General features: G+C 36.9%; 1 protein-coding gene across 3 annotated transcripts in view; it reads right to left on the minus strand.

Annotated features, from left to right (window-relative positions):
- Positions 1 to 633: 633 nt before the first annotated feature.
- Positions 634 to 13,010, minus strand: part of rabl6a (RAB, member RAS oncogene family-like 6a) — a 28,763-nt gene continuing 16,386 nt past the window's right edge. For all 3 annotated transcript variants that reach the window (XM_084113556.1, XM_084113555.1, XM_084113554.1), the window contains 7 exons: positions 11,423 to 11,790; positions 8,091 to 8,253; positions 7,325 to 7,528; positions 6,132 to 6,342; positions 5,384 to 5,570; positions 4,286 to 4,344; positions 634 to 3,807 (listed from right to left, as the gene is read on the minus strand). In XM_084113556.1, coding sequence (XP_083969682.1) covers positions 3,595 to 3,807; positions 4,286 to 4,344; positions 5,384 to 5,570; positions 6,132 to 6,342; positions 7,325 to 7,528; positions 8,091 to 8,253; positions 11,423 to 11,790 — 1,405 coding nt within the window. In that variant the 3' untranslated portion in view covers positions 634 to 3,594. The remainder of the gene's footprint in view (positions 3,808 to 4,285; positions 4,345 to 5,383; positions 5,571 to 6,131; positions 6,343 to 7,324; positions 7,529 to 8,090; positions 8,254 to 11,422; positions 11,791 to 13,010) is intronic.

The following is a 13,010-nucleotide window of genomic DNA, read 5'->3' on the forward strand; positions in this document are numbered from 1 at the left end:
CATAGTCAATGTGATGAGTAAGACAGAAGGGGAAGAGAAGGACAAGGAAGGTAGTATAAATAAGAGTTACTACTTACGGCAATGACTGAAGTTGGCACCAACGACTGCACTTATCAGCACTGAATACTGAAACACCATGCTATGAATGTATTAACAATAGAAAACAAATTAACTGGAAATCACAATTGCTGATAAGTCAAAATAAATAAATCAGTCAATCAATCCAAACACACATACTCAACTTTACATGGTGACTTGAACCTTCTAACTGTATAAATTGATCAAAAACTGCTCCCTCTAGTGGCGATAAAGTGTCACAACCAACATGTCCATGATGTGGATTGGGACAGTAAACTAATCTAGAATCACATTTCCCGAACAAAAACAACAGTTCGGGCAAAGCAACAAACGGATAGTGTGCTAAAATGATCCAGAAAAGGAGAAACAAGCAAAATGTTTGAGGGCTGTAGAAAACAACCTGGGTATTTCTTCATGAGATTCACTCAAAGTGACTATAAAAACTAAAAAGATGAATGAACGCTGCATTGAAAGCACTGAAACTAAACGTAGGTGTAAGATTAACACCACAACTTTGAAGTATATCATTACGATACAAATAACTCACTCGCTTGCTTTCAAATTTCGCTTGCATTTATTACACAGTTGAAACACATAAATCAAAAATATGAACACTGTGGGTCGTGAAACAGGGTAACAAAAAATAAATAGGCAATCACAACCATTTATGGTCCCAAATAAAGGTTTTGGAATGCATATATGCTGGATGAATAAACAAATGGATTTAAAACTAGCGTTCCCAAACATTTCCAGTCCATAAAAGCAGTCGTAGTGAAACGCAGATAGTGTGTTGGTAACTGCATCAGTCCAGAGCTAGTGCAGCACCAATGCGTTCATTTCCCATCTCCTTTTTCCCTAACAGTGGGAAAAATATGCATGCCAAACGGAGAGATAAACAAATAAATCAAGCGCCCTTCAGAGTCAATCATACTTGAGGCAGAGTAAAGAGGAAGTTGATATGTGTTCGAGTCGCTGGTTTGGGGTGAGAGTATTAACAGTGTACTCGTATATCCAGGAGTGTGTGACTATTTATCACAGTGAGCGTGTAGACAGTTTTCCCAAGCGAGCAGTTCCATGGTGACAGCGTGATGCATCACATGGTCTCAGTGGCGCATGTGGAGCCGGCAGCCGTGCTCGATTTGCAACGACCTAAGAGACACAGACGATGGTCGCAAAAGACACACGGGAATCTGCAGGTCTTTAAACGTACCGTTATTTAATGGCTAGTCGCCCCAATGATCTCCGTTCCTCTTTGAGAATTCCTTTGGGGATTCTGGAAAAACATCTTTACGAGCAGGAATCAACATTCAGTTGTCGGCACTGTTGTGCCTGAGGGAAAGCCGTAGCGGGACAGTGTGTTGAATGCGACATCTTGGGCCGAAACAACCAGGTTCAAAGGTGGATGCCAAGGTGAACGTCAAGAGTCCTTCTCTTTGGAAGGCGGAAAGTACGTTGCTATTTTGTCCCAATAATAAGAATTGAAAAATAGAAAATCCATTGAAACCATTTGAAATGATGAGGTGCACTAGAAGGGATGATGTCATTTTGCCACTTAAGCTGGAGCCAATCAGATTCCACAACAGTCTAGTTCATTAGAATAAAATTCACGCCTGAAATTATTAGGTTATCATTTATCAATACATGATGAAAACAAAAGCAAAAAGAGGGCGTTGCAAGTAAACATTGGGCTTCATTCATGAATCACGAGCAGAATCAATCATTGGTAAAACCATTCTTACATAAATGGTCATTTTACATTCAATACCATGCAAAAATAATTGAAGTGGTGAAATTATTTGGTTATTTATCAACACATGATGAAAATAAAAGGAAAAAGGGGGGCATTGCAAGTAAACACTTGGAAAATATTCATGAAATGAATCGCTGATAAAACCATTCTTACAAAAGTGGCCATTTTACGTACAATCTGATGCAACAATTGAAGTAAGAACAATTCTAATCTGTTCTCATGAATGATGCCCATTATGAGTAAACAAATGTTTGTCAATACAACTTTATTGGATCATTTGAAGCCAAAATATTTTAGGTGATATCACAAAGTATAAATGTGTGCATTCAAAATATGATTTTGCTTTCACTATTAGACGCTCAAGAAGTTTACAAATGTACATATGCAGCCCGTTTTTCTAGATCTTTTACTAAAACGTAATTTTCTCAGCTTTTAATCACCTAGTCATGCAAAAATATGAGGGAAAAATATTTTGATAATTTTTTTTTAGATCAGTTCTGTTTCATTGCGCTCGAATCATTTAAACGGGGCGTTGCTAAAATGTACAAATTTCTATGCACGGGCGGCCAAACACTAGGTCTACACACAACTTCTAACAAGTACACAAGCCATAACAAAAATAAAGATATTCAGCAAAGGAAATGGATACTGGAATCAGAATACCGGAAGTTTGACTGGAATCAGAAACTATGATTATGAATCTTAAAACGCATTATTAGAATTGTAATACTGGTTTAGTAAATGCATGAATATAAAGAAAAATCAAAAGACAATCTGACCGACTTGATGTGATTTTATCATATATCTAAATGCAAACATGATTTTGCTTGTGGAAAGAGTGTGTCTCTCCAGCTGGCAGTAATTCTGTCTATGTTAGCAGTGTGTCAGAGCCTCAGCCATTAATTAACTTTATACGTTTGCTCTATAAAGGCTTTCATTATATTAAGTGTAAAACAATTTAAGGCAGTAATGAAAGAAATTGATGGCAAAAGCAGCTTTTGTTATTAATTAATAGTTATTAGTTACCAACTGATTATTTGAGGATCTGATATATGATGTGCATGAGCAGAACGAACTTCTGTGCACATTCTTTGTGAAAACTATTAATTGTTGGATAGAATTGACAATTTATGCAACATTTATGAAACACGACCAAAACGATTCAATTAAATGCAACTCGAGACTGAGAAAATAATAATTTTTCGAATGATTTACACAGAAATTAGTGTTGCTTGTGTAATGTATTGAGGGCCAATATGTGGCCTTCTACTGCTGTGCAGATTTGAACGGAAAGTCGGATTAATCCCTCTATAAGTTTGCTTAATTAAAATGCAAGCACACACAGAGTTGCCAAACGTTTTCAGGGACACATATATACACACACACATTGACAGACACACACAAAACAAAACCAATACAGCTAAAAGTGACCGAGTTTTCGTAGAACGTCATAATTTTGCTGGAATAACGGAATAAACTCTGGATCGATTGAAGAAGCAGGTGAAATCTGCCTCTGTCCTTCCTGAAAAATGCATCTAAAGTTATAGGTCTGAAAAGACTGATACACTTGGGAAAACGGCATGAGGCGAACAACGGTGCCATGTACCCATTTGAGAAAGCACAACGTAAAGCTGCACTGCTGGAAGAACAAAAAACGCTGTGAACATTCAAAAGGTTAGGCACTGAAAACAGGTGGAATGGATTGGAAAATGACCTGGCGATGTCACACGGTGTTGATGTCAAACCCTGATTGGTTAGATGGAGCTCTAGAGTTCTTCATAATCTCCACCCTCACTGTGTCCTGGTCCGTCTCCACCGGCCAGGAAGGCCTCAAGATCGTCCACAGTTCCTGCTTTCTTGGGCCTTGATGGTTTCTTCTTCTTCTTTTCTTTCTCGTCTACTGTTCCTGTTCCTATTCCCGCGTCATCTTTTTCCTTTTTCTTGTGTTTGTGTCGTTTTTTGCTGCTTTTCTCATCCTCCTAGAACAACAAGAAGATTTTTTCTTCAATTTCACTAATAAAGGAAGTTTATGCACAAGCAACAAAATCTGAAACACATGAGAAAGTTTTATGCCTGGATCAGATTACATGATTTTTTTGTCAGTTACGATAGTCACTGTGTCAGATTACGCGATTTTGAATCCTAAAATCTTGTGTCGTGGACAAGAAACATGTCAGACTACACGCTGCTTTCCGACCAGTCATCGCGTGCCGTCTCACACACACATTCACTCTCACTCACTCACTCGCTCGCTCGCTCACACGCTCCCTCACTCACTCCCTCACACGCTCACTCCCTCACTCACTCCCTCCCTCCCTCACTCCCTCACTCACTTTCTCCCTCACACACTCCCTCACACACTCGCTCGCTCACTCACAACCTCAAAATAGCAAAATATTGTCAGTTTAATTGCCCTAATTGTCTATCGCTAATATAGTCAAGTTTTTCAAATCTTACCTCTTTGCTTTTCTTTTTCTTCTTTTTCTTGTCCTTTATGGAGTGTCTGCTTTCATTATCTGCAAGATAAAACAGACTTGGAAATGTGCACAAAGTCATCCTTTAACCCAGTTGTTTAAGACTGCAGACATTAAAAAAATAAAAAATAAATTAAAAAAGCCCTAACGAAGCATTTGAGGGATGCGAGATCCTTTTAAGGGTGTGGGATTATATGGGTTACTTTGAAAAGCAAGAATACAGACAGAAATATTTACACGATTGCCCGTCCCCTTCGAAATCAATGGATTTGCAGCATTCTTTGACAGCATAAACTCTTAGTTTTACCTGCATTAATATAACTTTGAAATGGGCATCAATGTTTTTAAAGATCTGTTTTTATATAATGTGTCAATTAAATCATCACTTACAGTACATTAAAGTGCCCCATTATGATTTTTTGGATACTACCTTTCATGTAGTGTGTAATATAGCGGTTTGTGAATGTAAAAGGTCTGCAAAGTTTCAAAGATCAAAGTGCATGACAAATAAAGTTATCATCTCCTAAAAGCAAGAACCGATTCTCGACTGCCTGAAACGAGTCGTCAGCAACTTCCTGCTCGAAGGTTTGTAACAAGTTTGCATAATGCCAGCCTGTGTTCTTCTATCTACTCTGACCTGCCCTCAAACACTCGAGCTGTAACTGAAGAGATTGGTTGAGAAGACGCTTTTTCTCTGTGCTGTGAAAGCAAATCCACTTTGCATGTGCTTCCATGAGGACTCGGGCTCAAATTGATACGGAGGGGTTTAGAGAGATTGAATCCTTTACTGAACCGTTTCTGACACAGTGAGCAAAGAGCTGACGCTGCAATGTATATGATGAGAAAATGAAAGTGTTTTTTGACCTTGGATGAATGTAAACCTATTGTAGGAGACCTCAAAACTAAATTATGGACATTTAAAATAGCATAATAGAGCACTTAAAAAAAAAAAAAAGTAGGATAGATTTCAATGTCTGAGTAAATAATGTTAATCCTTACTTATCTTGTATACATGAAGCCCACTTTGGCTGAAAGGATGTGAATTCCCTTTATTTGTGATCAGTGATTTACTGATTGTTACCTTCCTGATCTTCACTGCTGTCTTTACTCTTAGGCGTCGTCTCTTCAAATCCCAGGCCGAAGAGGTCAATGTCGCTATTGAGGGTCTTGAATGAGGGGGCGACAGGTTTGGGGGGCTCCTGGAGTCCAGCTAACACAAAACCATCATCCGACCGGTCAGATAAGTCATCTAGTGCAGAAAGTGCCCTCTAAGAAAAACAGACAAAGCATAACATATGAGTGGCTAAGTGGGAATTATGTGGTGGCAAAATAGATAAATTATATTTATTAGACTTTAGATGCATTAGACGATTTACATTTCTTAAGAGAACAACACTTGTGATGGATTTCGGTCAGGGTTATTATAGTTAAAACTAAAGCAATTAAAATAGTTTTAATTTTAAAATAGAATTTAATAAAAATTCAGCTAGCTGCCAAGACAATATTTCTCTTTTTTTTAGTTTAAATTTAAGTACTAAAATAACTAAAACTAAATAAATTAAACGTAATAAAAAATGATATAGACAACAAATGATATATTTACACATTCTGTATTTACAACAAAATAATAAAAATAACAAAAACACACAACAGAATTACTAAAACCAATTTTAAAATGAAAACAGAAAATATAAAAATAAAATCCAATTAAGAATATTAAAAACTAATATGATATCAATTACATTTAAATAACACTGATTTCAGTGTGGAATAACAGGCCATGGGTTGAAATTTCATTAATAATCAAGAACCTAGAAATGGTTCTCTACCGTCTTGATCTTGTGTACGGCAACTTCGTCAATCTCAAAATCAGGATCATCCATGGCAAACGACAGCATCTGCTGAGCGTCTGAGTCTGAGTGCACCTCAACAGCGCCCCCTGTCTTTAGACCTGCAGGTCCTGCTGTTGTTTTCAGGCTTTGGGGTCTCTCGGCTGGTTTAGACATGGTTTGCAGATGTTTGATGGAGTTCACTGAAGATCTGAGAAAATAAATGTCAGTTTCTACAGGAAATGTCAGTCTGTCCGTCCAATCCATCCATCCATCCATCCATCCATCCATCCATCCATCCATGCATTTCATCCATCCATCCATCCATGTATCCATCCATCCTTGTATTTCATCCATCCATCCATGTATTTCATCCATCCATCCATTTCTTCCATCCATGCATTTCATCCATCCATTCATCCATCCATGTATTTCATCCATCCATCCATCCATCCATCATCCATGTATTTCATCCATCCACCCATGTATTTCATCCATCCATCCATCCATCCATCATCCATGTATTTCATCCATCCACCCATGTATTTCATCCATCCATCCTTGTATTTTATCCATCCATCCATGTATTTCATCCATCCATCCTTGTATTTTATCCATCCATGTATTTCATCCATCCATCCTTGTATTTCTTCCATCCATCCATGCATTTCATCGATCCATCCATTTCTTCCATCCATCCATGCATTTCATCGATCCATCCATATATTTCATCCATCCATCCATCCATGCATTCAATCAATCCATCCGTGCATTTCATCCATTCATCCATGCATTTTATCCATCCATCCATCCATATTTTTCGTCCATCCATCCATCCATCCATCCATCCTTTTTCATCCATCTATCTTTTTCATCCATCCATCCATGTCTATCTGTCAGTCTACCGATCTATCTATAGAAATCACTGCCAAGGTAACATTAATTGAAAAATAATATTATCAAGAAATGAAAATTGGTTTTGCCTTCATTACGGGTGCTTTAATTAAAGTAAATTAGAGAAGTCTCTCTGCTAATGGAATAATTTCTATTTTGGAAGCTCATCAAGAGTGAGGGAAATTAATTTAAACCGTACAACAAATCTTCTGGAAATTCTGGTCAGGTCTCAACATGTCTGTATCCCACTGATGTCTTTCTATTAAAAGTAAGATGCATTTCTGCATGCGGTTTTTTACCTCTTTGAGTTTGTTCCTGAGCTGATGCCTTTGTGCAGGGCAACAGAGGGTAGAGATGAATCTTCCTCCTCTTCGTCACTCGTGAGTGTGACGCCCACGCTTGGGACCACCGCTTTAAGGGGAGGCTGGCTCAGCGCTCGGTCATCCGGATCTAAATCATCCTGGAAGCCGGAGACCAGAGGATTTCCCCGGCCCTCTCCATCACTGAGGAAAAGACAGGAAAACTCATCATGAGTTTAACATGCAACTAAAATTATACCCAAATGCCTCTGCTCTTATTGCGATCAATGCCTCAGTCCTTATTTAATATAAATATACTTGTGTAACTTTACAATAATATTTCATTTTCCAACATTAAATAAATTAGTTAACATGAACAAAAATCAACACAAATATTTTATTTACAACATTTATTATATATATATATATATATATATATATATATATATATAATAAATGTTGTAAATAAAATATATTGCTGTTCATGTTAGTTAATACATTGACTAATGTATTGTAAAGTGTTACTAATGTCTCTTTGCATAAATATTTTCAATGCTTAATTTTCATTGTTTCTCAAAATTCACAAACTTTCTTCATTTCGGAAACATCACTTGTTTTTTTTAACAGCATTACCACAACCAAATTATTTTGAGATGGAACAATCATGTTGATCTGAGAAAATGAAACCCTGTCCAGTATGTTAATAAGCTGCTAAAATTACAACAGCAATACTCAAACAAGCAAAGGATGTGTTGTGACAGCTCACCTATCACTGTCCAGAATGGGAGCTGATGTTGGAGGTTTTTTCTTCGATTTAACTGCTGTTCCACCGTCTTCCAGAAAGGTCCGGTCCAATCCAACCTCCGGTACAAACTCATCCACGCTCTGCACCTTTCCAGAGGGCTTCGGGCCTTCAGAACCTGTAGTTTCTGATGAAAATAAAAGACCATACTGGGTTAAAATGAACGTATGCAATAATTCCAACGAGTTATGTTGCACAGTTGCAAAGAGTCAAGGCAAGTCAAGCCAGCTTTATTTCTATAGCGCTTTATACAATACAGATTGTTTCAAAGCAGCTCTCCTCTGGCCAAACAAACCAACATAGTGTGTTTATGATTCTAGGCTGCATCACAAGTCAGATATTTATAACATATTTTCACCTGAAACATATTTGACCATTTTAGAATTTTGGTTTGATTCCATTTTCCTGTTTATTAATATTAATCTGCTTTGAAGAAAAGTCTTTGTAAAGCGCTACATAAATGTGACTTTACCTTTTTTAGGGATTAAGATATTTTGCATTGATGATAATCAGACCCCTTCCCCCCATATTCTCATAAAATAAAAAAAATCTCATTCTGATTAATAACATGCAAGAATGCATTTGCATGAATTAAAACAGAAATATATTTGACTTTTATAGAATTACAGAATTGTCTTATGATATTCTATTAAACTTGTATTATAATTTATTCTATTATAATTATTCTGAACAAATTAAATTAGGTAAATCTGTCATTACACATCAAGCATCAAAAGAAAAAAAAATATTGCATAAAATAAAGGATATTTTTAAAACCATTAACATATTTCTCTATAGTTTTCTTCTTCAACAGCCGCTTGCACCCCCTGCTGGTGAGGTCGACTAACAGTTTTGGAGATTATCAATCGGCAATCTACTGATATTCCTGCCATTCCCGGATGTCAAATGTTGAATTTTCTGTCGAATTTGAACCACTGAATTTGTGGATGCGAATTTGTAAAGCGAAATAAAATGGACCGAAAATTGTCTGTCGAATATTATAGGTTGTATTTCTAAACAGAATGAACATTTTGGAAGTGAAATCTGAAAGGTGAATATGGATTATTGAATTTTTAATACTGAAAACGTGTGTGAAATGTTTTGAATTGAATTGTTTTGATTCACATCTTAAATATACAACCATGTTGAATTTCAGCCCATAAAAATGCAAGCCCTAAAAATACAATGCATTAAAATGCAAGCATGGGTTAATGCAATGCATATGTTTTCAAGTAGTGCAATTCAACAAGCTTTTTTGTTTCAAAAACATTTGTCATTATTTTACTTCCATAAATTTCCCCCGAAAATTCTCATAAAAAATCTCATTAGTTTATTACAGTAATGAAAACAGACACAGTGATTTAAATCAGCAATACAATAGACAGTACAACAACTTTTTTTAAACATAAACTTAATGAGATTTTTTTGGGGAAAATGTGCATAATCATGATAATATTAATAAACAGTAGAATAAATAAATAAATAAAGGCTTGAGATTCACTGAAACGCATGAAACGTATAAAGGAAATGAATATATGAATATATCTAGATTTCATGGGCATTCAGCACAACTTTCAGAAATATTTGAAGGACAGATGATGGCAGCAATGAAGACACAACAAGTATTTGTCCTGTCACAGATGAAGGAACGGTGCTTTATAACAATACTCAGCACAATCCTGTGATTAGAAAGTCTCTTTAAGTATGTTGTTGAATAAAGGAGCTTTTAAAGGTCCTAAAAAAGGAAAATGTCCAGAAGAAATTACTAAAAACCGATCAAACCTGAATTCTGGACTATCTTGAATGCTGAACTAATGATACATTATTATTTACGATATCTTGGACCTTTCATACCAGTTTAGACATTTGTCAAATTGGATCCAGCATTCCACACAACAAAAAGGGCACTTTGTGAAAATGAGCAAAAACACAAACTTAAGAGAGCAAAATATTTGCAAATGATATTTATATGGAGCCATTTGACACACTTTCTGTGTGTATATGTGTTGATGGGCCCCATCCCCCAGGATCTGCAATGCAGCAGCAGATGCACTGGTGCAGAGCCGGCGTGTGTTTGTCAGTCCAGCGCTCTCCTTAATGACTGTGCAGCGGCGGGTCCAGCGTTGCCTGATAATGTCTCATTGGTATTCAGAATATAAGGCAATGAATGTAGTCCCTGAACGACTGCCCCTCTTTAGTACAGTTCATATATTCACATTAGCAAACCTTCACACACACACACACACACACACACACACACACACACACACACACACACACACACACACACACACACACACACACACACACACACACACACACACACACACACACACACACACACACACACACACACACACACACACACGCTCTCAGATCTGAAAACACACTAGGGAAACCGTGTAAGTTAAATGTTGTGAAGGCCTTTGAAGTACATAATGAATGTAAACAGACCCTTTTATATAAAGAGACTTACTGGGGATGTGCATTTTGGTCATTTTCAATAGTTGCAACTTGCATTAAATTTTATAAGTCTGTGAGAGTAAATATTCTAAACTGTAGACTAAAGATCTATTAAAAAAACTTTTAAAAAGACAGCATTTTGAGGCATTATAGACACACTGCTGATGTGAAGGATGTTGCAAATGGTAGGTTGCAACATTATTCAACATTTTATTTAGTTACTTGCATTTTATTCATTAGAAACAAAGCTAGTGTACCCAATATTGGAGTATATCATTTCAAGTGTTTTTATTTGTGTGATGCACAGAGTTGCCCATGTAGAGCGTTTCAGATCAGACACAAACAAAGCTCTTTTTCAGTTTGGATGTTGCCTACACTCAAAAAAAAAAAAATATAGGCCTACATTTAAGATTTACGTAATTACATAAAATCTTCATTGATTTGGGCATTTAAAACACACATTAGTTTAACAAACTAATAATTGGATCTTGCTTGAACTAGCCATAATTAAATTCAATGACTTTTAAACTGATTAAATTTAATTGTTTGCACAATTAACAGACTTATTCTGATGCGAAGCAATTTGAATAAATACATTTTGAAAATATGATTATTTGAAAAATAAAAAGAAAGAAGCAAATAGTAATAATAAACTATGCCATGATTCATTTGTGTGTGTGTGTTTATGTAGGAAGTAGGCGACAAGACGGCTTACAGAACAGAGCTTATCTGTGCTACAGTAAAGCCTCATTCTTAAAAGTGAGATCTTTTGGAGCCGAGACATAACTGGCTATGACTACTAAAAACAGACTCCTCTGACGTTTTGTACTGACCTGGTGAAGTCTCTGCAGCAGACGAACCAAACAGGCGTGACATGAAGCCTCGTTTCTGGGCATGAGGAGGTGCGGGTTGGGTAGATGCGGGTACGGTTGCTGCAGGCGAAGGCTCCAGGGTTTGAGATGGTGTTTGGGGAGCATGGGAGGCTGTGATCTGGACAGGGGGGTGTGGTATAGATGGAGGTGGTGGCGGGGCGGATTGGGTCTGGAGAGGGACAGGGGCCTGTGGTGTACTGGGGCTGGAGTTACTGGGAGAGGCGGCACCGGGCAGCACCACAGGGGACTGGGACCCTGAGGACGGGCTCTGGCCATTAGAGGGCGCTGGAGATCCATAAGCTTTGCGTGCCTCCATCATCTCAAGAAATCTACAAAAACAGCAGTGAAATTTGTAGAAATGTTGGTCAGGTGGCATTCTCGTCTTAGTGGGTGGCTCTTGGCCATAGTGGGACTTTTGCTTTGCTAAACTTGTGTGACATCTCATGATGCTCTACAGCAGGGGTTTCCAAACTTTTTATCAGCCGAACCACTTGCATTTAAAAAATGTAATAATATAATGCAAGTTAATATTTCAATAATTGATCAACACAGTAATAATCATTTATATTATAACTATATATACACACTATATGATTGATAATAACGCAACAACAATAATAATATCAATTATTATTGGTATTATTTTTGTGTCACTGTGATTAATAATATTTATTATCATGTTTATAATATATAATAGAATTAATAATAATAAAAATAATAATTATTATTATTACCATTATTATTAATTCTATTATCTTATTATTTTAATCTGAAATATATTACTGTTGTAAATTACAATTGTAGTGTAAAATAAAAACAATAATATTTGATAATTATGATCATTTTATTTAACCCTTTAGGCGCCAGAGGTTTTTTCTAAACCGTTCGATTTTGACATCTTAATTTCAAAAGGCTATATCTTAAAAGTGATAAAAGATAGAGACTTTCTGTAAATTAGAGAAACATTAAGGATGACCCAAAGTTTATGTTGGGATTACATTGTCCCATCTAATTTGCATATTATGACATCATATGGTGGCGGCCATCATGGATTATAGAATTTTCATGAAAAGTTATCATGTTTAAATGATAAAATGCAGCACTTCGTTCCCCCCAAAATGCCCCTCACCTTCTGTATGCTATATTGCACAATACTGAATGCTCAGGTAAATAGTAAGTAGTAAACAAACTGTGTAAATCATTACTAATAAATGATAGAAACAAACCGAATGCATGTAGCGGTTGGCCTTTTGCTGTAGAGATTTTCCATTTACTACATACAGTAGGCACTCTCATTCAATGTATGGGGCACATATATATTATTCATATGACACACAAAGCCGGCATTCCCATCAGCTTGCGATAGACTATGCATAATAGTCCCTCTGCCCCGTGTCAGGTGTCACACATGAGCAGCGCGGGCGCGGCCAGATCTGCCTCGCGCGCGCGCCGAGTGTGCACAACTCGGACTACTGTCATTGTCATTGCGACTCCCCACCCTGCCTCCACGTTACCCCCTAACTGTCCTATGAATACTTCGACCTCGTCT

The sequence above is a fragment of the Abramis brama genome (assembly GCF_963993115.1).
Source record: "Abramis brama genome assembly, chromosome: 5".
NCBI lineage: Eukaryota > Metazoa > Chordata > Actinopteri > Cypriniformes > Leuciscidae > Abramis > Abramis brama.